At 43.6% G+C, this 25,846-nt stretch overlaps 1 protein-coding gene across 1 annotated transcript; it reads right to left on the reverse strand.

Moving 5' to 3' along the window:
* Nucleotides 1–340: 340 nt before the first annotated feature.
* On the reverse strand, nucleotides 341–24,803 carry abcc6a (ATP-binding cassette, sub-family C (CFTR/MRP), member 6a). The gene is made up of 31 exons (XM_062387446.1): nucleotides 24,288–24,803; nucleotides 21,316–21,492; nucleotides 21,054–21,179; nucleotides 16,491–16,628; nucleotides 13,695–13,817; nucleotides 12,548–12,609; nucleotides 12,280–12,411; nucleotides 11,037–11,243; nucleotides 9,715–9,892; nucleotides 9,316–9,477; nucleotides 9,119–9,211; nucleotides 8,349–8,552; nucleotides 7,788–7,934; nucleotides 7,609–7,696; nucleotides 6,995–7,064; nucleotides 6,781–6,907; nucleotides 6,506–6,682; nucleotides 6,233–6,400; nucleotides 5,829–6,015; nucleotides 5,648–5,732; nucleotides 5,443–5,560; nucleotides 4,833–5,040; nucleotides 4,406–4,716; nucleotides 3,899–4,098; nucleotides 3,671–3,797; nucleotides 3,357–3,458; nucleotides 3,106–3,252; nucleotides 2,838–2,996; nucleotides 2,503–2,669; nucleotides 2,148–2,342; nucleotides 341–1,764 (listed from the first exon to the last, which is right to left on the reverse strand). Exons 1-31 carry the CDS (start codon nucleotides 24,327–24,329, stop codon nucleotides 1,656–1,658), a joined length of 4,536 nt encoding a protein of 1,511 aa, XP_062243430.1. The 5' UTR covers nucleotides 24,330–24,803; the 3' UTR covers nucleotides 341–1,655.
* Nucleotides 24,804–25,846: the final 1,043 nt, after the last annotated feature.

Below are 25,846 nucleotides of genomic sequence, written 5' to 3' on the forward strand. Positions count from 1 at the left end.
TCATATAGATTATTATTATTCAATGTGTTACCTCTCTAGAAGGAAGGTTTGTGGAAGCAGTTTTTGTTTGCAAAGCTTGGAAATAAAGCTAGAATGTTGAAATGGAATATAATGTTGATCAATCATTGCAACTTTTGCTTTGGTTGTCTTATTAACCCATGAGTGTTGGCCACTTCTGTGTGCATGACACGAAAATAAAGTAGCAACCAATCCAGCACCGATGTCATCAATGTTTTTCTTGTGCCCAAGAATTGTCCTTGAGTATTTCAAGGGCTGAGTTAAAGTTCGACATTTTATGCATTTTGTGGCAAACTCCCTTAAAAAGACACAAATTCACGCATGGATTCAAATACATTTTATTTATCCAGCATGATGTATGAAACAGTACATTTACAGTAAAATAGTCAATGAAAAATGAACAAGCTTGCTATAAAAAGTATAAATATAAAACAATCCTCAGAATTTTAAGGAACTACATTTTGTCGTTTGACATAAATAAACTATAGGCTTTCTCTTAGTATATATTGTCTAAACCAGTAAGACAAAAACAGCAAATGCCTCTTCTCTTGGAAAAGTTCATAGGGTTCTTTCCTCGAATCGAGACTAAAGGTCAACGTGGACTATATACAGTCTATCATGTCAGCACCAATGAAACCATACTGATGTTTTTTTTATACTCTGTGCACATGTGTATGTGTGTGCAGCCTGAATTTGTGCGGTGGAGGCAGAGAGATAATCACACAAAGATTTATCACCATTGTTTTGAAGAGGCATTCCCTTCATTCATGGTGGTTTTTCACTACCGGCGTCAGGTTAAGTCTGACCAGCACGGTTTCTATTGACCTTTTTATATGTTTACTTTGACAGAAATAAGCAACAGCCACAACATAGTTGGACTGTTGTTAATGCTTTGGCTCAATTCAGTGTTGTCCTCTTTTTCTCTGACATATAAAAACTCCCAATTGGCTGCTTCGAGCTCAGATCCAGAACGCTGCGAAAACTCACTTCCCTCGCATCCGCTAGGCTGAACCATTTGCAGGTTTGTGTGTCAGAGTGTTTCCTCTCCCAGCTTCTCGGACAAGATGGCAGAATAGGTTTCCATCTAATAACAATAACAAAATTGCCTCTTTCTTGGTATACAAGGCTAAAAAAGTATGAGTAAACATCAAAGTTTAAGCCTGAGAGAACATCAAAAATATGCCATGTGCTTTATAAAAACTTACAAAAACTATAAAAATAATATAGCCTGAAAATCCTTAAGATTTGTGGTACTCTTTCAATCCAGCCTTTGCCTTAAACATTTCATGGAATAAACTGACTCCACTACTCTATGTACAATATTTATAGCTTGGCGACTCTCAACAAACGACTGTAGCCTTCTTCTGAATGTTCATCATCTGAGGTTAACAAATGTCTTTTCCTGACTTACAACAGCATGTCTGAGTGTGTGTGTTACAAAAAACAAACAAATTCTGTAGGGACTGCGTCAGCAGCTGCTCTTGGGATTCGTAGACAATGCCCTCGTGGAGATGCGTTCTGAGCTGCCATAAATCTGGGAATGGCCCGATTTAACACTTGTTGGAGAGCCACAGGAGTAAGGTGCCACATCTGCACACCACATCACCTGCTCAAAGAAACGGGGCTCCAGCAGAGACCTAGACCAGCCCGGCCTCCCGGCACATTCGATAGAACTGTCCCCGCTGTGCAATGAGGTTGGCTGGAGTGTCCATCTCGGAAATGTGGCCTTTGTCCATTACGATCACTCTGTGGAGCAGCAAGAAAATGATACAGACGTTTTGAAATTATTGATCGTTTAATTGTTGGTACTAAATGTTCATTTGTTTGCACAATAATTCGATTTCTATCTACTGTTTTGTTTGTGAAGTGTCAAAGGTAAGACAAAATCCCAGTACATGTTTTTCAGAATCCATACTAATGCCTATCTATTGGTTATTTTTTTGGAGCAAAAAACTCCAAAAGTGTTCAGGTTATAGTGACAGGAAACAGACCAAATAAATCAGCAAACTTACATTTGAGAATCGATAGTCATTAAACTTTAGATATTCTACGTGATGAATGTCTTGTCACTGACCATTTGATCATTTGACCTTTGACCTGATGCATAATTATCTTTGATTAACACGTACCTTGTGTAGTCCATGATGGTGTTCAGGCGGTGAGCGATGGTCAGGACGGTGCAGTCTTCGAACTGTGTGCGGATTGTGGACTGGATGAGTGTGTCTGTCTCCAGGTCCACAGCAGCTGTCGCCTCATCCAACACCAGGATCTTGGTTTTCCTCAGCAAGGCTCTGGCCAGGCACACGAGCTGGCGCTGACCCAGACTACACAGACAAAAGGAGAGTTGGAGAGGGACGAGTGGAATCACATATTAGACGGGGACTGTTCCTGGAACTTAGCGTAGATCTCTTTATAATAATTTAACGATGACGGACTTGGCTAAACAAATAGCTGGTTGTTTATCTGCACTGCAACGTGTCGTACCTGAGGTTTTCTCCTCCCTCGGAGCATTCGTGGTTGAGTTTGTCAGGCAGATTGGAGATAAAGTTTTTGAGGTGAGCCAGCTCCAATGAACTCCATATCTCTTCATCAGTGTAGGTGTCAAAGGGGTCAAGGTTCATCCGGAGGGAGCCGGAGAACAGCACGGGGTCCTAGGGGAGAGGAGAGCAGCTGTTATCCAGCACTGAACTGTTCAGATCGCTAACAGGATTATTACAATTGGGAATGGATTATATTGGAGTGGATACAGATTGAAGCTATTGCAAACAGTTTATATGATGAAAGCCAGGACTCAGTTTTTGTTATTTCTACTGTCATACCTGAGGAATGATAGTAATGCGGGATCTGAGGTCGTGGAGTCCGATTTCTTCGATGTTGACGCCATCAATGAAGATCTTTCCCTTCGCCGCCTCTAAGATCCTGAAGATTCCCAGGGCAAGTGAGGACTTCCCTGCACCCGTTCGACCCACAATTCCAACCTGTGAGAAGAGGTTTTTAGTTAGAATTTAAGTATGATGTTACGCTGCAATTTGTGTGATCCAGGATTAAGTCAATTTTGTGTGTTTTATATCAAATTAAATGACTCACCTTCTCTCTTTCATGAATTTGCAAGGTAATGCCTTTCAGAGCCAACTCAAGGCCTTTACGGTACTGCAGGCCGTAGTCCTGGAACTCTATGGTGCCATTCTGGGGCCAGGCCTGGGGCAAAGAGCTTCCCTCTATACTCCAACTGGCCTAAATGAGACCATAACAAAGGGTTAGTTCAGATCAGAGAAGACCCTCTCCTTTACATTGTTGGATTATTTTGTGTGCTAGGCAGTGATTCTATGTCAGTGTACCTCTTTTGCAGTTTCTGCATACTCGCTGACTCTCTCCACAGAAACAATGTTGTTTTCCACATCGGTCCAGGATCTCACAATCCAGCTCAGGAGTCCAGTCACCTGCAGTATCCAAGACAGCACGGTTCACTTCAAAGTCTTTTATTCAATGCCACATGCAACATGCCACAGGAGGGTTGATAATACGCTGGGTGCTGGGACACCTCCAGAACCACAGTGTGTCTGTGTGCATGCGTGTGTGTGTGTCTGTGTGTGTGTGTGTGTGTGGGTGTGGGTGTGTCGGTGTGTGTGAGCCCGTAGGTAGAGCCACTTACCTGGAGGGAGTGTGACACAGCCAAACCAACCATGCCCGGGCTCAGTGTGTTTTTTCCCATCACAGAGAGAATGGCGGCAGCTAAGACCACGCCATTACCCACAAACTCCAGGTTTACTGCCAGCCACCTGTGGATGTAACATGTAACATGTTAACCATTACCGTGCTTTTAAGGAATGTAATAATTATATCAAAACACTTCAGAATTCATAATCACAAATCATCTCACCGGGTGGCCACGAATCGGGGGAAGTAGGAGGTCTGATTGAAGTCGACCCTCTGGTTGGCCTGTAGAATGAACCTGGACTGCTCCCCAAAGGCCCGGATGACGCCGGCGCCCTGCACCGTCTCATTGAAGTGAGTGTAAATTGGCGAGCGGCTCACAGCTTCCAGCCGGCGCAGCTGACAGGATGTGGCGACGTAGAAGCTCTGCAGCCCACAGTGGAAAAGTAAAACACCAGCTTTAATGAGTGAAACCGAGGGGGGAGCGCTCAGGGCTTTCCCATAATTCATAGTGAATGCACGTAACAAATCTATGTCAGCAGGCGGGGGAACAGAATACATGTGGAAGGCAAACATTTCGAAGGGTTGTTTTTGGAACTCAGAGCGTTCCAATAACACACAGTAATGGGACCCAGCTCCTGGTGATCCATGTTTAAAAGAATGCTCTCAAATTAGAAGCAAAGATCAAAGTCATAGATGTGGAGTTTAAACGTCGGGAGGGGGGGGGGTGTACCTGGACGAAGGTGTAGAGGAAGGCGAGGGGCAGGATGATCACAGCTGCGAAGGGCATGGCGATCAGCACAATGATGCAGACCTCCATGAGCTTGAAGACGTAGCTCAGCATCATCTTCAAGCCGTCGGGCACCATGCAGTCAATGGCGTCGATCTCTTTGGCAAAGCGGTTGAGCAGGTTGCCGCTGGGCGTGCACTCAAAGAAAGATATGGGGGAGCGCAGCACGTTGTTCAGCAGGTCCATGTGCAAGTGGCGAGAGGCGATGATGCCGCAGATCGAGATGGCAACGGTTGTACCAAAGATAGAGATGCCTGAACGAAACGGAGAGATGTTGGATCAAACCGGAGCCAGACATTATAATCCAATGTGAACTGTTCAAACATTTGGAGTGTTTGTCCTTGAGGACTCACGCCATTAACTAACTGACCTTGTACGAAGCCCAGAGCCCCAAACACAGTCAGCTTCAGGTCTGTATCGATCTGAGTGCCGTTAACGATGGGGTCATCGGCCCACATGCTGAGCCAGTAGCTGTACGCCAGTGAGGCGCCCTGCTGGAACGCGTACAGGAAGACGATGGGAATGATGATGGCCAAGCTGATTGTCTTGAAGTACTTCTTGTACATGTCCAACCTCACCTTTTGCAGAAAAACACAAAAATACTTGTCAGTCTCAAGGAATTAAAGGAACCTTTTGTCTGTCTGTGTATTAATATAAATTCTGTAATGCCTGAATGACTTATATTTGATGTTACATTTCTGGTCACCAGATGAAAGTAAGTCTAATAGTCCTGATCATTTTAGTTCTATTTTGTTCCCTCTACTTCGGAGGAAAATCTATCTCTTTAGCTGCTTTAAGCTAAACTATGTCCACCAGCTATTTGCTAAATGTGTTTTTTTTACTGAAAGAGCTTGCTGCAGTCTAAAACAACATGTTTTGAATAACTGTGAGAGTAAACTAAAATATAAAATTTGTGGCTTAGAGATTTCATTATTAATTATATGAATATCTTTATGGGGAGAAGCTATTGTCAGACTCACCCTTCCAGTGTGGGCCTTGTCAGCCACGGTCAGCTTGCCCAAGTCCTCTGGTATCTGCTCCTGGTCCGTTTCAGACACGGGCTCCATATTCTGCAGGTTGGTATTGGTGGTGTCACCCCTGGAGAATGTTGAGAAAGTCAGTGTCATAAAAAAGATGCTAAGGAAGCCACACAGCTTGATGACACTTTATGCTTTTGTTAAGTACCCGATGAGCTGCTCCTGGGACAGGTCTCTGGAGAAAGGCATGAAGTCGACCATGCTGAGGCGAGCGTTGGACCTCCTGGACCCGGCTACAGGTTTAATGCACATGTAAGTACACTTTACTCTTTTATATCAAATTTCTGATGATAGTGTCTCTTGAATTTTGTGCTGAAACGTCTCCTCACCTCTCTGTATGGCGCTCTCTTTTCGCTCTGTGTTGTTGGCAAAGGTGTGGATGAAGTCAGCAAATGCACCGTGGCGGCTCAGGAGCTCCTGGTAGGAGCCGCTCTCTGTGATTTCTCCATCTACCATGACGAGAAGGTGGTCGGCCTGTGGCAGGAAGCTCATCCCATGGGTCACCAGGATGCGGGTCTGCACGGCAAGCCGCACAGGTCAGAAAAATAGAATGTAAGCACAATCCGACACTAAATTGAAGCTTTACTAAAAAACAAGAGTGTCAGCAAAGTGGTGGTTTCCGTGCGATGATAACAATAGCGCTGGACTTGTGCTTGTAAGTGGTTTAGGTGTCTCTTTGTAGCTGAATTGTAGAGGCTTAACCGCACTGTGCAGCATCTGTTACATGCATTACCTTGTCCCTGAGCACTCCTTTGGGTCCAATGACTTTGTCGAAGATGTGCTGACCCACGTGCGCATCAACGGCAGACAGCGGATCATCCAGCAGGTACACATCCGCCTTCCTGTAGACAGCCCTGGCCAGGCTCACCCTCTGCTTCTGCCCACCCGAGAGGTTCAGTCCCTGAATGACCAAGATTAGGACAATATTTCAGACATAACTCAGATGATTTCAAGACAAGAAATAATTTGTAATTGTTTATTTTAAAAGAGAAAAACATTTGTATACCTTCTCTCCGATTTCTGTTAAATCTCCAGCAGGAAGAATGTCCAGATCTGGCAGCAGAGCACAGGCTTCCAGCACACGGTGGTACCATGTTTTCAGCTTCTCACGGCCAAAAAGGATGTTGTCGTGGACCGTGGCGTTCTGGATCCACGCCTGCTGTGGCACATAAGCCAAGGAGCCCTGTGGAGACAGACGTCCAAAGTGAGACTGTCAATATTTATTAAAATGTTACCCGCAAACTACGAATAGAACTTGCACATGGGACATGAGCTCAGCACCTTGACAACGACTTGACCGCTTCTTTTCTCTGTTTCTCCGAGCATGGCGGACAACAAAGACGATTTTCCACTGCCCACATGTCCCACTACAGCGACGAGAGAACCTCGTGGCACGCGGATGTTGATCCTGTCAACAAGGAGGGGAATTATTCAGTCAGTGTCTCTTAATTTGATTGATTTAGTTTCTTTTATTGTTCATTTTCACAGCTCATACCTTTTCAGACATGGAGGGCCCTCTGCAGACCAGCTGAAAGTGCCGTTGTCGATCACCACGTCTTCCCCATCTGAACGAGACAGAAACACTGAGTGAACTCAGTGAACACTAAAGGCAGAACATGTTCTTTCAACCTGAGCGACAAACAAACCTTCAAAATAAATTTCCTCTCTTGAAGTGACTTGTCAGAGAGCAGTCTGGGCATAATTACAAGAGAACTAGCTTAATCATCCAAATTACAGAGCTGTTGCTTTTTCACGAGCTCTTAGGAAGTGTTGACGGATCACAGACACGGTGCTCGGTATGTTTTTCATTTCTCTATAAATCATACGTCTGAATTCATGCTCTGATTTACGATCAACCGCTAAATGGGAACATCCTATAATTAATGTGTCTACACGTCAGGCCGAGACCCAGGAAGTGACAGTGCACATGAGCAATACAAGGCTGTGGGGCTACACAGATATAAACAGCAAGTCTTGCGGGCTGCTTGTATCGATTATGACAGCCTATGATTTAAGACAGACAAATTATGTAAATTGGTGTCAGTAAACAGTGCAGTATAGTAGTGTTTTCATGCAGTAGAATAGTTTATAAATGAGTGGGGCTCCTACCACAACTCAATGGATCCTTTGAGACATTGTCCACTTTCAGTTCTTCTGAGCACAGGTACTTCCCCAGACGTCTGAGTGAAACCACAGCCTGAAACAGAGTCAGTGGTTAGTTAACTGACCTGTTTGCTGCACCAGCCACTGTGGAAGGAGACACATCTCAGAGCAGCAATATTACCCACCTGCATGGTTGTGCTTATTGCAAATGGCAGCTGACTGAGCGGCGTCTTCAGGATGTTGATCAGCGCCATGGAGACAAAGACCTTCTGTGCGTCGAGGACGTTTCTTTCGTCCAGCGTCACGTAGACTCCAAACATTGAGAAGGCGATCTAGGAAAGAGAAAGATGTTCAAAGTTAGATGTACAAACAGAATGTGTGTATAATAATAATGATGATAATAATAATAATAATAATAATAATAATAATAATAATAATAATAATAATAATAATAATAATAATAATAATAATATCACACTTAATTTATATAGGCCAACACGTCTCTTAACAATGTGACAAAGTACTTAACATAGACAAGTCAAACAAACAAAGATGGACATTGGAACTAGAGCAGTGCAAAGGACAGAGCTATATCAGGCTTTGGGTAAACACACATGTTAGTACAATCGATGAACAACCGGTTTTGGTCTTTTTGCGCAACGAACGTGTCTCTCTCTATATATATACCTCTTTCAACTTTGGAATTAGTTTCTTTATCATGATTTCTTTCAGTTTCTTGCTCTTACCAGGAAAGAGGAGGAGTTGAAGGAAGCAATGGAGACGGAATAAAGGATCTGAGACTTTTTCAGAGCCTCCAGCTCCTTCTCTCTGTAGCCCAACACCTGCTCCAGGAAGGCCTTCTCCCAGGCGTAAAACTTCAAGATCTTTATTCCATTCAGGATCTCGTTCATCAGTCTGATGCGGCCGTCCATGAACTTCATCTGGATCTCCTGTTGACCACAAGGAATGTGTCTTTCAATTTTCTTCTTCCATTTTATGATTGAAATAAAATGTCTAAAGCTGAAACTGGGTTAGAGTGGAAAGACAATTACCGACGAAAACAAATCCATACATTTGTGAACATGGGTTTGTCTGCCCTTGTAACAGCTACAGTTTCCTGAACATCACAGAAGTTGTTTAATTCTGCAAGAATTTACTGCCTGTTACATTCTAGGGATTTTTTATGACAAGGAAACAACAAAGGGCCAGGAATGTGGTCACACCGTTGAAGCCAACGTTCGATTAAATTGGCATCCAAATTTACAGAACCGTCTGTTGTTTTGCCAAAGAAAGGAAAAATTATGTCTTCCTACTGCCCACCCTTTCCTGCCATTGTTTTTCAAACATGTTATATGGGGCAGACATCAAAAGGACAAGGGAGAATGTACCATCCAGTCCAAACACCCACACTGCTCTTCAGCCACTATCTAAACCAGCTGTGGCTTCCCTGACCCAACATGCCAGATGTCAGCCTCACTGGAGCGAAGGAACAAAGGATTCCTGTACCAGCTTTTACCTGCAGCTTGCTCCTTTTCTTTGCAATGAATCCGTTGAGTGGAAAAATTAGGATGACAGTGGCAATTCCTGCCAAAGCCGACGGGCCCAGATGCTGAATGAAAGAAGGGATAAAAGCGCGTCAAAGGGCTTCTGAGTAAAATGCACGCATTTGTGCATGAATGGGAGGCATTGTGAAGATACAACACTTGGACATACCTGCCAGAGGAAGAAGAGACAAAGAGCAATCTCAATAGGAGCCAGCCAGACAGCATTGAAGTACACCACAAAGTCCATGAGCTTCTGAGTGTCTGCAGAAACCAGATTTACAATCTCGCCCACGGTGCACGTCCTCCTGGCAGCGCTGTTTATCACCAGAGACTGGAGTGACAACAAAAGAGACAAAGACGTTTAGCCCTCAGTGCATTGTGTACAATATAATTTGCCACCCTCATAAAGGTTTCCTGACAATCATACATCTTAGGTGAAGCACACATAATCACACTCTGCGTACAGTTTCCAGTCTGGAAGCAAAGCAGGCTTTCTGTTTTTGCCAGTTGAGACATAATTTATGTCACGTCTAGAGGTTGCATGTCTTGGTGACGCAGATCTACCCACCTTCCTGTAGACCAAGCCCATAACAGCCGTCTTCACCCTCATCCCCACGGTGAAGCAGGCATACATGTACTGATGGTTGAATAACGACTGGAGGCAGGAGAGCATGAACATCAGGGTGGCATAGAAGTAGCCCTTCCACAGCGGGGCGTCTTCGTCTCTCATGAAACCCAGAAGAAGACTGAGGCAGAGGAGAAGCAGATGGAAACAGGTTCCTTAGAAGTTTGAATATGTTTTTTACATTATTTTTGTTTGACCCTTGAGTGCACTTTTGTGTCACTGTCTTTACTTTATCAAAGCTCTATGTGATTTTCCCTGGAAAGTAGCGAATGATACCAGTCAAATCAGATGCAGGCGGGCTTTTACCCTGTCAACACAGCGTTTACCGTGTTTTTTCACTCAATCTGGTTATTATTTGACTTTCAGTGCGTGTCTTAAACCAAGGGCCTTGAGCGCTGCTGTGGCTGCTGGCTGACTGGTCTGCACAAAGCAAGCTCGGGTTGCACAACAGTGCTCAGCCTGTGGCCGTGCTGCCCTCACACTTGGCCAGCGGCTCCCTTATTGTGGTCCCATTGCTCTGCTGCCATTTAGAGCCTCCTTTCGCTTGCCGCCTGTCCTCCGTACTGGAGCACAGAGGGCTGCGGTCTCGTCTACTTTTCTTGCTCACAGCTCCATGACCATAATTAACACTTCCACTGATTCTGTGCAGTGCATCAACAACAACATTCCAGTCTGGCCAGAGGGATGCTGTGGATAGTGACGGGTCAGCCATGACCTGTTTTCACTGCTGCCAGCCTCTGTTGTTTTTTGGTTGTGTGTATAACAAATCGTTTTAAATAGAACAATGAAGGTGACATATCTGGAGTTTCTTATGCGGCCGTGTCTATTTATCTATCTAGACTGTGGTATTTTGGGGTTTCCTCCCCACAATCTTCAAAACCGATGTTTCTATAAATTATCATACCAGGAAAAATAAATCTCTTTCACTTCAGTCTCCCAATTGAATTGGACAGTTTCACCTAAAAAACCCCACTATAAAATCCTTTTTATACTCTAGCCTGGAGGGCTGTGCATCCAGGAGCTGAGTATGCAATGCCATCTAATTTGTGGAGCACTGAAAAAAGTAACATGGAAAAAACACTGCAACTTTTCTTTCCAAATGTAATCACACGGTTACTTATGATCCATTGAGCAGGTTTTCTTTAATTGTCTAATTATCAAATGCCTGATTTCTATCTTTGTGCTAACCCCAACAATATCTATGACCCAATAAGACCTGAACCTTATGGAACTGGGTTGAGGTGCAGCTAAGCTTCATGTCTCACCTGAGCACCTGTGGGATGGCGAACATGAAGGCATCGTGGCATATGATGCACAGGGTACCGGTCAGGAAGTATGGACCAAATTTGCGGGCCAGCGTCCTGAGCAGGAAGAAGCCGGAGCTCTGCTCCTTCTGCAGCTTCCTGAGGAGCTGGGCCTGGTCTGGCAGTCTGCCCCCCAGCGCCGCACCCGACGCCAGAGCCTTCTCCTGCCTGCCAATGGGGGAAAACGCACATGTAGTTAGAGACGAGACTTCTGGGTCAGAGATGCCCCGACATGCTTCTGGTGCCTTTCAACTCTTTAATGTAAAACACATTATGTAAAAAAAAGAGGGTTTTATTAGTGCCATCACTGATGGACTGAAGAATCTGCCAGCAGCAGTAAAAGACATTATTTAATGACATAATAACTTGGAGGCAGATGTTCAAAGAACTGGCTCATGTTAACAAGCTTTGAAAATGACACAGGGCTCTTGCCTTGACATGAGGGTGCAAAGTGTCCTCAAGCGACTCCTCTGGACCCACTTTCTGCCCTCGAATGCCTCTGGTAATGAGACGTACCAAATTTAATCTACCGCAATCATGGCTAAATCATGCTCTGCTTGGGTCATTAATTCAACTAACACCATGTAAACGTGTGACCGCGTCGCAATAAAATGGAATTGATGCTTTGGCTGTTAAACCATGACAATAGGGAGAGCTGTGTAGTGGTTAACAAGCTTGTGTCAAAACAGCAGGACATACGAGCCAGGGGAAACATGGCGGACAACGTGTGCACGCCCTGCACATGTCGTTTCCCTGTGAAGTTTGGTCCTCTGCCACACATTCATGTTATAACTCTGGGACACATAGAAGATTAGGAAGCCTATCTCAGGGGATTCAATAAATGAAAGGTCTTTTTGTTTCCTTCAGAAGGACACAGTTATGTTATAACTTCTGGAAGAGGCTTTTTAAAGAAAATCAATCGGGGTTTGATGTCTTCAGGGTAATCTCTACACTTTAGAGTCTAAAATTTCACAAGAGAAAGTCTTTGTTATAAGAGTTTGTTAATCATACAGGGATGATGAAATCAAATGCTACTGTTTGCACTGTGGAAATGTAGGATCCAGTGCTTTTGGAACTTGATCTGCACCGGGGACAACAGGTCTGGATGTCTTGACCTCTGCTCATTCAACTTTGACCAACACTTAAATGCTGGGATTCACTTTTAAACCACCAGGCATCAATTAATTATCACTTCAATTCTCACTTTTGAAGTTTGGCACATTCCTCTGCCCAGTCCTGATGGAGCTCAGACATGATCTTGTGTGACGTGTCTTCCTGCCTCAGGGTCCACAGGTCCTCTGCTGCCAGTGGGTTGCGATAGCCCTTCACAACAAGCCTGCAGGGGGAGCACAGCGATGAGTCATGCTCAATCGTCAACAAGACACGCATAATATTGTAAACAAGCACAAACTGTCATAGTAATGAGTCAGCCGAGGGCCTAAAAATTAGAGGGTTCTGAAGAACCACCTTACCCAGTGAACCACCAGAAGAGGATCTTTGACAGGAAAGAAGCATCTTTCACGGGACAGGGATTCTGCAACAGATTGAAGACCAAACTCACTGTTGTTTTCGTAGTAAATCTCTTGACACTCAGAGCCTTTCAAGAAACACACAAGCTTCAGCGAGGCCGTCGGGTCATGGTTGAATGCCGCACTTGTGAAGGGGTCAAGATTGAGAATGCTGATGTGCGCAAACATCGCTGTACAATCAGGTGGTCCATTGTGGGGAGAAGAGGCCATGAACTCCCACATGATAGAATAAATAGAGCTCAGTGTTAGCACCGGGCAAAGATGACGTTTTGAGGTCTGGTGCAGACGGGGCGGAAATGTGTCATCACAAACTGTCCAAAGGGTGGACAGAGAGACAGACGCACAGAAAGTTTGTGCTCTCACGCATACCTTATGCCGTTCCTCCACCCTGCCACCCCCGCACGTGGTGTTTGCTCTCTTTAATATGAGCACACTTGCCCTTTCGTCCCCTCACTTCCCCTCTTCCTGTGAGTAACTCTAACCAGACCTTGGGGTGGAGAGGAGGTGGAGGAAGAAGAGGAGCACGCGGCGAGGAGCGACCAATGGGTGTGTCCATCACGCCAGACTGCGGCTTCTGCACCCACAGCCTCCCCGCCGCCCGCCAAGAGTTTGTAAGGGACTTTTCCAGCTATTTTGTTTATTACCGGGGAAACAATTGATTTGATTTATTAGAGGAACAAAAATGTCATCCACCTGTCAGCTGCTCTACAACAGTACCTAGATATTTTTAGGTTGTAGGGTTCTTGTCAGGCTTGTGTTTGATGGGATCTGTATTTTAATAATGGCTGACATAAGCAGCAGTCATGATGATATCCGATGCGGAAGTGAGTGAGTTGTGTTGATGGTATGCAGGAGAGCAATGTCAAAGACACACTCGCACCCATCCACACTCCTCTCACAGGAAGCAAAAGCGGTGTAGTGAGAGAGAAAGGAGGGAGGGAGGTGAATCACCCATCATCATTTCCTCCAAAAGGGAAAAGTGTCTTCACAAAAACAAAGCTGAAACCACAAGACAGTTGCTCAGGCATTTTTCCATCCCTTGTAAATGGACCTTTTTGACGGAAGTGGGACACATTCTCCTCCTGCCTACCTTTTCCAGGACGGTTTTTCCCACTGGAGGCTGGTCAGCAAAACAGCACAGGAAGAGCTGGGCCAGCTGGATTGTGAAGTAGGAGAAGAAGGCGAGGTATCGTACAATGTCTGAGGCAATGCCCTGTGGAATAAGTAAGAAAACACAGAATGAGAAAGCTGCAGTAGAGTCTGAAAAAAGAGATCCTTGAGTTTATTTGCTTTAAACTTTGCCAGACTAGTTTCGTAAATGTGTCTTTTATGAAAAACCAAGGCCAATATTAATTGGCCTCATGGCCAAGCAAATGCCAAAGAAAAAATCCAGTTGAAAAGGTTTTCAACTGGATCAAAATGTTCTTTTATGTCTTTCAACAATAATTAACAAATCACACAGCATCCTGTGGCTTTGTGTGCAGATCCACAGCGCCATTAGTTCCACTTTATGAATTTTTCCCATGCATGTGCATTATATAGAGATCACAGACACAATAAATGGTATTTTGGAGGTTTAGTCTAAATCAGAGTGAAAACCCAAACTCTTTAATGGCTTACTTTATATAAATGAAGCGATAGTTAAAGCTGCCTCTCAGTCACGCTAAGCGGACGTATCTGTAAATAGGCAGATTGTGGTTTTACAGACCAGCACTCTCACTTTCAATCAAGGCAGCAGCTGTGATATTAACCACTATGTGACTTTTGTGAAATGTCGAGCTGCTGTGTTATTCTTGACGTACAGAAACTGCGGGCGCTGGCAGAGTTTGTTTACTACTGGGTCAACACCCCTGCCACAGCCTGCCTGTTGTGCAGCCGTATGGGTACCCATGGAAAGCAGAGCCATGGTAAACATTAAAATGAGTTTCTCTGAAAAGTGTGGTGCTGTGCTCAGAAAGGAGATATGAAGGGTTCAAATGGATCCGGCCACACTCTGAAAAAAAAAGGGTCAGGATGGTTGGAGAGTGGGTGGGAAAAATGTAGGTCAAGTGACCAAGAATGGCCAAAGGTCCACAAACATGAACTCTGTCAACTCAAGCCGTCAACACAGCAACGTGAATCACACACAGGGAACTGCTGACGTGTGCTGCATCATTTGTATTGTCTCACAACATGACAGCACCTATTGTAAAACATATACATATCTACATTATGTATATGTTCAAATATATAAAAACTACTGACAAAATAGTGTTGTGGTGTTTTATAAAAGCTGATACTGGTTGGGAGGAATGAGGAAAAAGTCAAATGGGGGCTTAAAAGTTTACTTTGGTTTCTAAACTCTGAAAAACATTTGGGGGAATTTGGAAGTTAGATGAGAAGATTGGTTACACTTTTATCACTGTACACAAAATATAAAAGGTAACACAAACAGGTTATATCAGCTAACATTTAGTCTGTACAACCTTAACAAAATCCACTAGAAATCCAAATTTAAAGTTCATTACGCGACACATTATATCTTAAATCTGCGGGAGAAGGTGAAACAAACTACCTGCTACATTGATGCACCTGCCTAGCAATAGTCTGACACATGATGTTGCATGAAGGACAATATTATTGCCCATGAGGAAAGGTGTGGCTGGGTGGTATTATTAAGGATGTGTTAAATTAACACATTATATTATATTATATTATACTGCATTACATTGCATATTGCAATCTGACACGGTTCACTGTCTTGCTTTTTGCATTTCACTTTTTAATTCACTTTTTATATCTTTTATCTATTGTATACATTTTATTTAGATATGTTTATGTCTAAATAAATGTTACTTTGTATAAATATTAGAAAAAGGGAGTAAATAAGAAGTAAATAGTGAGTAAATATATATTGTTTCTTTTAATTGCTTTTCTTATGTGTGTTGTATTTATTGTGTTTTTATGTTTCTATGTTCATTGCATGCACCAATAACCAGAGCAAATTCCTTTTAGGTGTAAACCTACTTGGCAATAAATACTTTCTGATTCTGATTCTGATTATTAGCTGAAAAGTAAAATGATTGAATGATTTGGATCAAGAGGTTAATATTCAAAGAAATGTTGTCGCGTGTGTCCCCCATGTGCACGTGCGGCTTTACATCTATGTCTACATTCCAAAGGGCATTATGTGTGGATGCATTGATTTCCATCTGGCTGTGTTTACAGCAGTGTAGGCCCATAAACACAGCGCTGACGTTCCTCTGGTCTGACCCTGGGCAGCCGTGTCTCACCAGCAGTTATCCCAGGGCCATCATTACTCTCCCCCAAGCAGTGTGGGAATGTCACACCGAGGACGATAAAAACAGATATATGGATGTGTGCGTGTGTGTTTGTGTCTTTTTATAGAAATGCAAATGCGACTGCCCCACGGCCCTGTGTGCGCTTAAATAGAAACCTATCCCATGCAACAATGATTGCAGTGTCTGACAGGAGACACAGGAAGAAAAGGGAAACTTAAACACACACAGGCTTGACCAGAATTGGCGGTGTCATCCTCCAGCACTTGGTTAACTTTAGGTTACCCTGGTTAAAATTGGTGGATGTAAAAGAACTGCTTTGCTGACAAAGGGATATCTCCGGGTTTGCGCCTGGAGTCTTGTGTCTAGACTATGGGTAGAAGTAGACCTGATTAGATATCCCCGCTCACCGTTTTGACACTGCAGGTTCACCGGGTTCAAAACTGAAAAACACTCTTTGGCTGCCACTTATACCTGATTTACGATATAGAGGTTACTCTTGTGTGGTTGTAATATACAGCAGCATGTGCTATTATATTACACATTCTATTCATGTTAAATCATACAGCACAGTGTTAATATTACATCTTAATAGGCTAACTATATACCTCGTCCATGGCCAGCTGGATCTTCGCTCGGAGAGGCACCAGGGAGCAGACGACAGCCAAGACCCAGAACAGGAAGAGGAACACTGAGGAGCGACAGCCTCGTATTCTTTCCAACTGGATGATGCATAAGGCCAGAATCTAGAGAGAGACACAGAAAGACAGAAAGGACCGATTTAGAGAATTCACATGAGTGGTTCTTATTTCACAAGAGAGGAAATGAATCTGTTTCGGAGCCAGAGAGAGAGCAGAGCGCCAAAACTCCATGGACAAAAACAAGGACAGAAAAAAATAAATAATATGATTTCCAAGTAGTAAAAGTCCTGATGTAAATCCACCCCAAATCATTTTTTCTACTTTTCTTTTGTGAAGAATCCTTTAAAAACATGAAGTAACTCCGGGGAAATGATGCCCAAGGACATGGAGCACTAGCTCCCCTGTATTAGCCGCCGATGTTTTCAACAGAGCAGAGAGGATGGAGCCAGATTTATGCTGATCTACCGTAGGCGATGGTGGTTTTAAGAAAGCACTTGGGTTTCTGGGATTCCCCTGGCCGCAGGGACAGATGTGACTTGGCAGACTTCCGCCTTTAAAGAAATGCACATGTATAGTGTGCTGCGTGCCCTAAACATATTGCTCAAAGTTACTATTTCAGTTAACAAAGATGATAGAGCATATATAGGGTTTTTTCCCCTTCATTCAGTGGACCCAGTTATCTATCTGTTGTCATAGAAATCCTGTGTCTGTTATTGAACCTCTGTAATTGGGTTAGTGGTTGGCCAAGCAAGTCGTCACTTTATCATACTAGCTCATCACCCTGTGGCGAGATCGCTGGTTTAGACTTAATAATAAGAAACATATTGGTTACTATGGGATGAGGCACAGCATCGTCCTGATATAAACTACAGTGGTCTGGTAATTATATACGACTTTCCAGTCAACAAGCCGATACACTGTAGGTGGAAATGGGAACAAGAGGGTGGAAATCTCTCTGGTTGATATAAACAACATCCAGGGTTCCTGTTTACTCAGTGTTGTGACGATTTCATTTTTTTTTTTCATTCACATTTCCCTCCTACTTCTTGGCAGTGCATCGAAGGATGAATGTAGATAGTAAGCCACTCTGCAGTCACACGTATGGGGAATTTAGAGTCCCCGGTCCACTCCAACGTCTCTGGGATGTTGGAGCCAAAGGCACATAACGCACGTGAATGGTTTAATGTGATGGTAAAAGGTGCTTGTTATTCATGCATTAGATTTAAAGCAAGATTTGTATTTATATGAATTGTTTGTGTCTGAACAGTGAATCAAGACTGATAATTATTTTGTATTTTGCACTGCTTCGGTCTCCAACACCTCCTAACTAAATACCTGACTCTTCAGCTCGACTGTGTTCAGAAGCTTGTCACTAACTGTACTATTTGGTGGCGGGCAGGTAGCCGACAGTGGTGCTGGGGCTGCAGATCAAAGACAGCAGTGGGACAGATAACATTCACTTTTTGGGATAAACACAATGGATACTTGTTTTCTCTAGATATTTGTCTATACATCCACCTGAATGTTGATCTGTGGTGTTATTCTGACTTTAACATATATACAGACAGAGATGCCTCATTTATTATGATATCTTATGTGATCTAATGTATATATTCTGTATTCCTGAAACATCACAATGTTTGTTCAAAAATGATTGTGGGTATTTAAGATGGTGGCTCTTTGGGCGTGCGGATTTCCTCTATTTCAAACAATCAGTGGTACAGAAATGTACCAAGTGGCAGACTGGAAAACCAAAAACAAAGAGCTCAAAGACACCAAAATACTCCAGAGAACTGCTTTGCTAGCATCTTTGATATTTAAATGAACCAACAGCTCTTTAGGTGGGGCCTGGACCTCAGCTATACATTGCCAGCCTCTCTTCTATTATAGCCCTATGCTCTGACGTTCCCTATAGCTGTAAACCATCAGCCCGTCGGTTTGTACGAGTCCGTGGGTGGAACTAAGAACTTTCTGTTCCGAACTTCTGGGTCTCTGAGTCCGGATGTGAGGAGATTGAGGCTGCATCAGCCCAATTACAAACCTCTATGTAAAGTAGTGAATGCAAATGTATGGCTGACCCTGGGTCAACCATACATTTCCAGTGTCCCTCCTATTATAGCCCTGTGCTCTGACTTGTCATCTTGATGTAAACCATCAGCCCATCGGTTGGACCGAGGCAGTGGGTGGAACTAAGTCCATCACTCAGCCCCGAATCGAAACCCTACCTTATAATTACATGGGTGTAATGTGTGCAGCGCTGGGGAAGGAACTGGAGCTTTACGTAATGTTACTGCTGATTATAGTCAGTGTCATGTGTGTACTTTCAATGACTTTCATCGCTAGTGACCATGATTCGTCCTGTGGGCTGGCTGACTCAGGCAAAATCGTTCCCATACATCAGCCCAAGTCGAAGGGCAACAAAACAAGTTGGTGGAAGCAACAAGAGCACAGTGTTCCCGGACTGCACCCAGAGAACGGCTGGTGGTGGGTGGCTACAATCAACATCCAGAAAATGATATGCTTTGATAATAAAGATAGATCTGGCCAGTAGAATCAACGATTAGCAACGTGCTGGTAGTTTGTTGTCTGGCCCTCGGGAGTGATTAATGACGTCCTTAAAATATATCTTTTTTTTTTATGTATCCCTCTACAGAAAAGGCGTCTGAGTTGTATTTTTACCCAAACAGGTGCTGGTATTTACTCAGTAGTCTGAAAAGACCACAGGTGGGCCAGGCTGTCTGACTTAGAGAGGGAGACTGTGCAGGACCTGTGCTGGGCTGCAGAGAGAGGGAGCTTTGTGAGCGAGGCCCTCCGGCTCTGTTGGTCAGCTTCACAGACTAACTGGACTACAGCAACCCTCCCTATCCGGGCTGAGCTGCATTGTAATTCTTAAATCACTCCTGCGCAGCATAAACATGCATTTCAAACATATCATGCCACCCATGTTGTGAGCTGCGCCCTTCTTCTGTTTGTGCCCACGCATCATTTAAGCATCATTTAACACGAGTGGGGTCGATGCTTCGAGAAACATTCGGGGCCACTTCCATCAACGCATGCTGCTGAAAACATTTCTGTGATTGCACACTGGTCCTTATCTTCTATAAATAATGATCTGTAGCCCACCTCACACACCACCCTGATCCAGGCGGTGGGGGAATACTATGGTTTGAATCAAGATGTAAGGAGGGGGAAAAGCCAAACAACAATTGTAAAAATTAAAGACCTGAGCAGACAGAATAAATATATACTAGCAGTACAGATTTAGAGCATTTTAGTCATTTGAGCTGTTGCTCATAGTTTGGGTTTATTTTATTTAATTCTAAACCTCGGCTTCTGGGTGAGTGTTTTGCCCTTTTTGTCTTTTCTTTCTTTCTGTTCAGGCAGTGCAATTAAACACCTTAAATACAGTTTTGGTCAGAACAATGGCACTCAACAGAAGAAACTGACGTCAGGCCCAACAGCATACCTGTAGAACTGTTACAGGCTGAATCTCTCTGTGTAATTAGGTTAAACATACGCTACAACTGTGAGTCGTCACCATTGTATTCAGCGGTTTTGTGTTTTTTAAAGATAAAGGCTGGAAGAGATTCATATGAAGTTTGATTAAAAGCACATGATTAGTCAATTCGCACTGAGCGACACAGCAGCTGCTTTAATGGACAAACTTGACGCAAGCTCTCGAGTGGACAAGCAGCAACTGCCAATGCTCACATCTGGCCTGTAATCTGTGACGTGGGGTAATTATACAAAATCATGCTGATTTTGAGCCTGAAATATCGTGATTCATGTAAATATTGTCTCTTACCGACAAAGCCCCTAAACAATCCTATTTAATTGCACTGGAACTTTGCATATATGTACACTGAACCACATCAAACAGTAATTCATGTCACTACATATACTGTATATTCTGTACCCTGGTGCGTAACAGTAAAAGAAAGGTTTAGTTTTCAGGGTACTATGATGTGTGCATTGCCTATAAATCTGTCCCTGTTACATAACTTTGCACCTCAATGTCTGGCCAACATACAGCACGTACGCTATATATTCTGTCATGTTTCTGCACATTAACATGTGAGCAAGCAGAATACATGAGGAAATATGCCCACGTCTCTGTTGACCTGAGCAATGCGGGGGGGGGGGGGGGGAGGTTGAAATGTGTAATTTGGGCTGCAAATCAAAGGCCATGGTTGAGACCTTTTTTATACATGGACCCAAAATACATTTAAGTAAACTATTGTACAGTTACATAAGTCTTGTTAACAGCTAAAAGTGGAGAGTCATGGTTAAAGCCCTGTAACATGGTTTGCTTTGTATCACACCCAGTTTGATTACAGTGGTATCTTGAATGTGCAGTTTTCCCTGTTCTGTAATAGTGCTAACTCTATACACATACATTTAAGGTCTGCATCATCTTATTTAAGCCACTGCCTGCATTCTCTAATGTAACGTAAAGTCATCTGTATCCAATTTGGGCAGACATATGTAAATGTGTGGGTAAATGCTAGTTTAAGGAACCAGAGTATTTACCACAGTCATGCTGCGTATGATGGGGCTCAGTAGGAAGACCATGTGCTGGTGGATCTCCTCGCTTCTCTCCAGCAGAATATAGAAGAACTCCACGAAGCCGAAGGAGGCTAGCAGGAAGCCCAACACCTGAACAGGACAGGAAATGAATGACAGGCTGATTGGAGGATCGTCTTTGCATCTGCATTTGCACATCTGTTTTCATTTATGTGAGTAAAAATGGACAATACACTGAAGAATGGCCAAAGTCTGTGTGAAGTCTCACCATCTTAGAGGAGCAGAGGCAGGACATCTGAATCCGTCCACGGTCATGGCAGTAGAGGTGGAGGCAGTAGAAAGGAGCCAGAAACCACAGGTAGATACAGGGAACCCACACCAGCACCGTGTTCTGGAAACACTGAGTCAGGTCCGGGTTGGCCGTGTACCATGTTCGATTCCAGTCCTAAAACAGACACAATGTAAGAAAAGTAGAAATAACAAAAATAATCAGATTAAGAGAATGTATTTATGAGTCATGAATTGAGGTCAAACTGTGAAATTATATTCATCATCATGACAGACACAGCTGGCGAGAGCTGAGTCCAGAGAATCGAGACTTGGTGCAAGTCCTAAGTTTCATCCATCAAGGCGTTGGCAAGTGAAACCACAGTAAGTCTACAGAAAATCTATCTGTGCCCAATCCTGAGAGAGTGTGAGTTGGAAGAAGCCTTCGTTTTGCTGAAAAGAATCAGTTTTCCTCTCTGTGTCTCTGACTTGTTTCTTATTTGAGCAGAACAGTAAAAACTGTCAACACATTAAACAGTGAGGTCAAGGATTATACTAATAACATAAAAGCCCACACATATGAGGTGTGTTGGGCAAATGCTGCCAAATGTGTGCGATTACGCAACAGCAGCAGCAGCAGCAGCAGCCGGGGCCAGGATAGGTCATCTATTGTTTTAAAAGAGAATTCAAGGGAGCTAAGTGACTTGTTGTTGTTGCTTGTCTTGTTTATCACCTGACTGGTCTAATGAGGGGCACAGTGTCTGGCTGCACTAGCTGCCCTGCGGAGTCGCCACAGGAAGTGGTTTAAAGATTCAAGTATGGCAGAGCAGTCTGGCCCCGCTGGTAGACTTCCAAATTGGATAAGGGAGAGCGAGGCCACAATTGGTGGCAGCTGCGGGATCATGATGCAACAACCGGGCCAACGTCCACGCAGCGAGTGAAGTGAGGCAGGTGAGACATCTGCTCACACTGACTGATGCTTCTGCACGTCATGATTCATCATGATATAGTGATAAATACAGGTTTACCATCATTGGTGTTACTGTCGCTGACCCGTTTGTGTTCAAATGAAAGCTTGTCCCAACTCCACCACAAGTGAAACCCAGGTGTTCCCACATAAATCCTTATAACGTAGCTGGTTAGGGTTATGTAATAAACCTGCCATTTTTGCACATACTGCACAGTAGAGTGGTCTCTGTGAACGCTGATGCACCGCAACGTGTTTAAGTGATACATCTCTTGAGAAGCAGCGAGTGGGAGGCTACTTTTCACAGACCCCTCTGACTCCTGTGGTCAGTGGCAGGCAGATGCACGCAGCACTTTGATGCAAGAGATCCAACTTGTCAAACACACTCTGGGCTTTTCTCTCCTGCATTTTTCTCAGTGCTTATCCTGTTTCTCACCCTGGGCTGAAAATGCTGGCAGTAAACTAGCAGATGCCAGCAGCTTGGGCACGGCAAGGTGCCTATTTTTACCTGACAAACACTGTGATGTGAACATTTTGAAAGAGACTTGAACTTGTACTGCGAATCTGCTTTGCAATGCCGGCCTAATAACCCCATTGTAATGCAAATCGTGCAAATAATAAGGTTAAATAAGTGAAATCTTTCACGTAGTCTGTGAGAAAAACAGGACTGAGCAGCATTATGCACTTAAGAACTCAATAATTTTAGAGAGTATCAGTCCCTCTCCTGACACTTTCACCAAGACCTTGACCTCTTGTTTAAATAACAGGATGGATTCGTTAAAGGTGAAAGAAAGTAAATGTGCTGTTAGCTCCTGGACTGAACATGCTTGAGTTCCGTATTAAAGCCATATAATCCCACAGCAATACCCCACAGATGTGACTAATGATACAGCAGTGACGCCTCACCTAAAGTATGCAAAAGGTTGATTACCGCCGCTAATAACTGACAGCTTCGGAGCCGACCAGAGACAACAACATCTTTTTAAAACAGTCCTCGGCGCTGATTAAAGGATGTTCTGTGGCTAAGAGAACCACATTTGCATTTTGAACTTTCACAGCAGAAGGGTTTTGATTTGCAGATTACTTTCAATTTTTCGACAATGGGTGTTTTGCAGAGGCCAGCGCAGCTGTAATGAGAAACAGAGGGAGAGAGGTACCGGTGGGGTGAGGGGGGCGAGCTGGGATTTAGTAATTTTGGATTTTCCAGCTGGATCGCGGCCAGTCGTCAATTTTTTTAAGCCGGGATTCAGAATGTGGAGGTTTGCTGATATACAAGTCTAATAAGCCTGTCCAGCTACAGCAGCTCGGCTTAGTGTGCCAGAGCCTGACTGGTCAGCATCTCATTGCGCTGAATCACAGGGCAGAGTGACGGTAAACAGGCATAGACCAAAGTCTCCCAGTTGGATTGGCTTGCTAATGCCCTCCGATCTGTACAGGGTGCAACAGATAAGTTCAGTGTATCCTATGCTGAGTTTCTGTCTGTGCTGCTGCTGAGTTCTGCTAGCAAACATGATCTACCCCCACACAAGTTAAAAAGTTGTAATCGTATTATTTACTCAAACTCTCAGCAGGATGGTAAAAACCTTGAATACAAATATCTGCATAGTTGATGGCCAAGGACCATGCATGCTAATGTGGCTAACGCTAATACTTTATTTCCTCCATCTTATAAATTGTCACAATAAAACTTTTTAATAAGACTTAGTAAGCAAATAATCAGAACTGTCGCAATGTGTTAAGATGTTCAATTCCCATAAACAATTGTGAATGATTCAGCCTCGGAAAGACACAGTCAAACTTTTACATAAACATTTAGTCATTTATAAACATTACTATTAGCCTATGTGACATGAGCAACAACAAAAATTCACTTTATATAAACTTTATACACTTAAACTCACTATAACTGGACTGGGTGAGGCTGTACACGATCTGCTCATGACAGAAAATGACAAACACCGTAAATACAGGAGATTCCAGGGTCAGTGAAGGCATCACAAACTCACCCACAGAGGGTCCAGACCACTGAGTCTGCAGAAGGCATCCATCCACTCGCTCGCTCCTTCCTCCCAGATGTTCCACTTGCTGGGATTGAACAAACCCGCTTCTGACGCTGGGCAGCACACACACTCAGCACCAGTGTGTGTGTGTGTGAGTGTGTGTGATGGTAGGGAGAAAGAACAGTATATTCCTATATTCCTATTCCTCTCGTACTAATGCTGGTATTTCTTGGAATTAGCTGCGTCTCTGTGGCACGCTCTGTGTTTATTCGTGTGCGAGAGTGTGTCTGTTAAACTTTTCCTTCTCCTTTAATAAACCATCTTCTCTCAGTGAAACTCTGTTTCTGTCTGCCTCGCTGTTTGAACTGCTGCTGCCCTGAGATCCTCTGTCCTTCTGACTCTCACTCGGTCTGCTTGCTGTTTATGAGTATGTCTCCTTGTTGGGTGGGTGGAATATTTCTCTCTCTCTCTCTCTCTCTCTCTCACTCTCTCTCTCTCTCTCACTCGCACCCCTCTCCTCTCTCCCACATCTACTGGATTTCGATCAAAACACCACAGCTACTCCCCTTAATGGGATGACAGTCGCACACCCAGACACACTCCTCCCACTTTCCCTCATTGCCCCTTAACTACTTTTACATTCCCTCTTTTCCCCCTTTCCCCCCCTTTCCCCCCCTTTCCCCCACATCCCAGACCACCAGTCGTTTAGCCACACACTGTCTGTTTGTGAATTCAAACTGAGAAGAGAAACACCAGAATAAATGCCAGTTTTAAGTTTTAGTTTTAAGATCAAAAAAACTTCAAACACTGACTCAAGCATCACTAGGTACAGAGACCCTAAGGTACCGAAAGGCAATTTATTTTTTTTACATCTGAGCTATGAAGCAGGAGGTAGTTGGATTGAAATTGGTGGGATTTGTCCATTTGTCTGTCACAACCATAACTCTGCAGTTTTAATACAGTTCGGACTAAACTTGTGGAGTTTAACACAAGTTGGTAAGGAGCTGGGTACTACTAATTAATTTTTTCAAACCCATCAAAGGTCAAGGTCGCAAAGTTTTGATGCTAAAATGTCTTTTCATTTACTTTGATTAAATCATGAATAAATATCTACACACGTTAAATGTACCAAATTAGAAAAAACAATAACATCATAAAGAAATGGTTAATTAATATTAATAGCTACACTACACATATGCCCACAAAATAAATATGTTATGTTCATCAGGTCTTCACTAGGTTATGTGGTATGGAAGTTATTTAACAGTTGTGATCAAATTATAATATCCATATCTTGATAAAACATTACATTGTGCATACAACAAATATCACGTCTGGGACTTAAGGGGCCCCATACAAGTGACTGTTGTGTGACAGATCATTATCATATTATAATCTTGTGCCTAGCTCTGGTGCATATAAAAATAAAATCCCTTTTTGGGATTTAAGGGGTTCTGCTTGAGTGACTGTTGTGATGCATATTTCATATATATATATCAGCACTGTTGTGCAAGGCTGAGCAAAGCATAACATACCAGCACGTATAAGTGGAGTCACCTTTACAG

This window comes from Platichthys flesus, chromosome 5, assembly GCF_949316205.1.
Source record: "Platichthys flesus chromosome 5, fPlaFle2.1, whole genome shotgun sequence".
NCBI classification, from domain to species: Eukaryota; Metazoa; Chordata; class Actinopteri; order Pleuronectiformes; family Pleuronectidae; genus Platichthys; species Platichthys flesus.

What these genes read in the sequence shown, in the direction of transcription:
- abcc6a (XM_062387446.1), bottom strand. Translation starts at nt 24,329, where the DNA reads ATGGATGCCTTCTGCAGACTCAGTGGTCTGGACCCTCTGTGG. An exon ending in GTCTCTTCTTCCTCTGGCAG is followed by an intron (nt 9,212 to 9,315) that starts GTATGTCCAAGT and finishes TCTTTCATTCAG; the next exon opens with CATCTGGGCCCGTCGGCTTT. An exon ending in ACCATCATGGACTACACAAG is followed by an intron (nt 1,765 to 2,147) that starts GTACGTGTTAAT and finishes GCTGCTCCACAG; the next exon opens with AGTGATCGTAATGGACAAAG.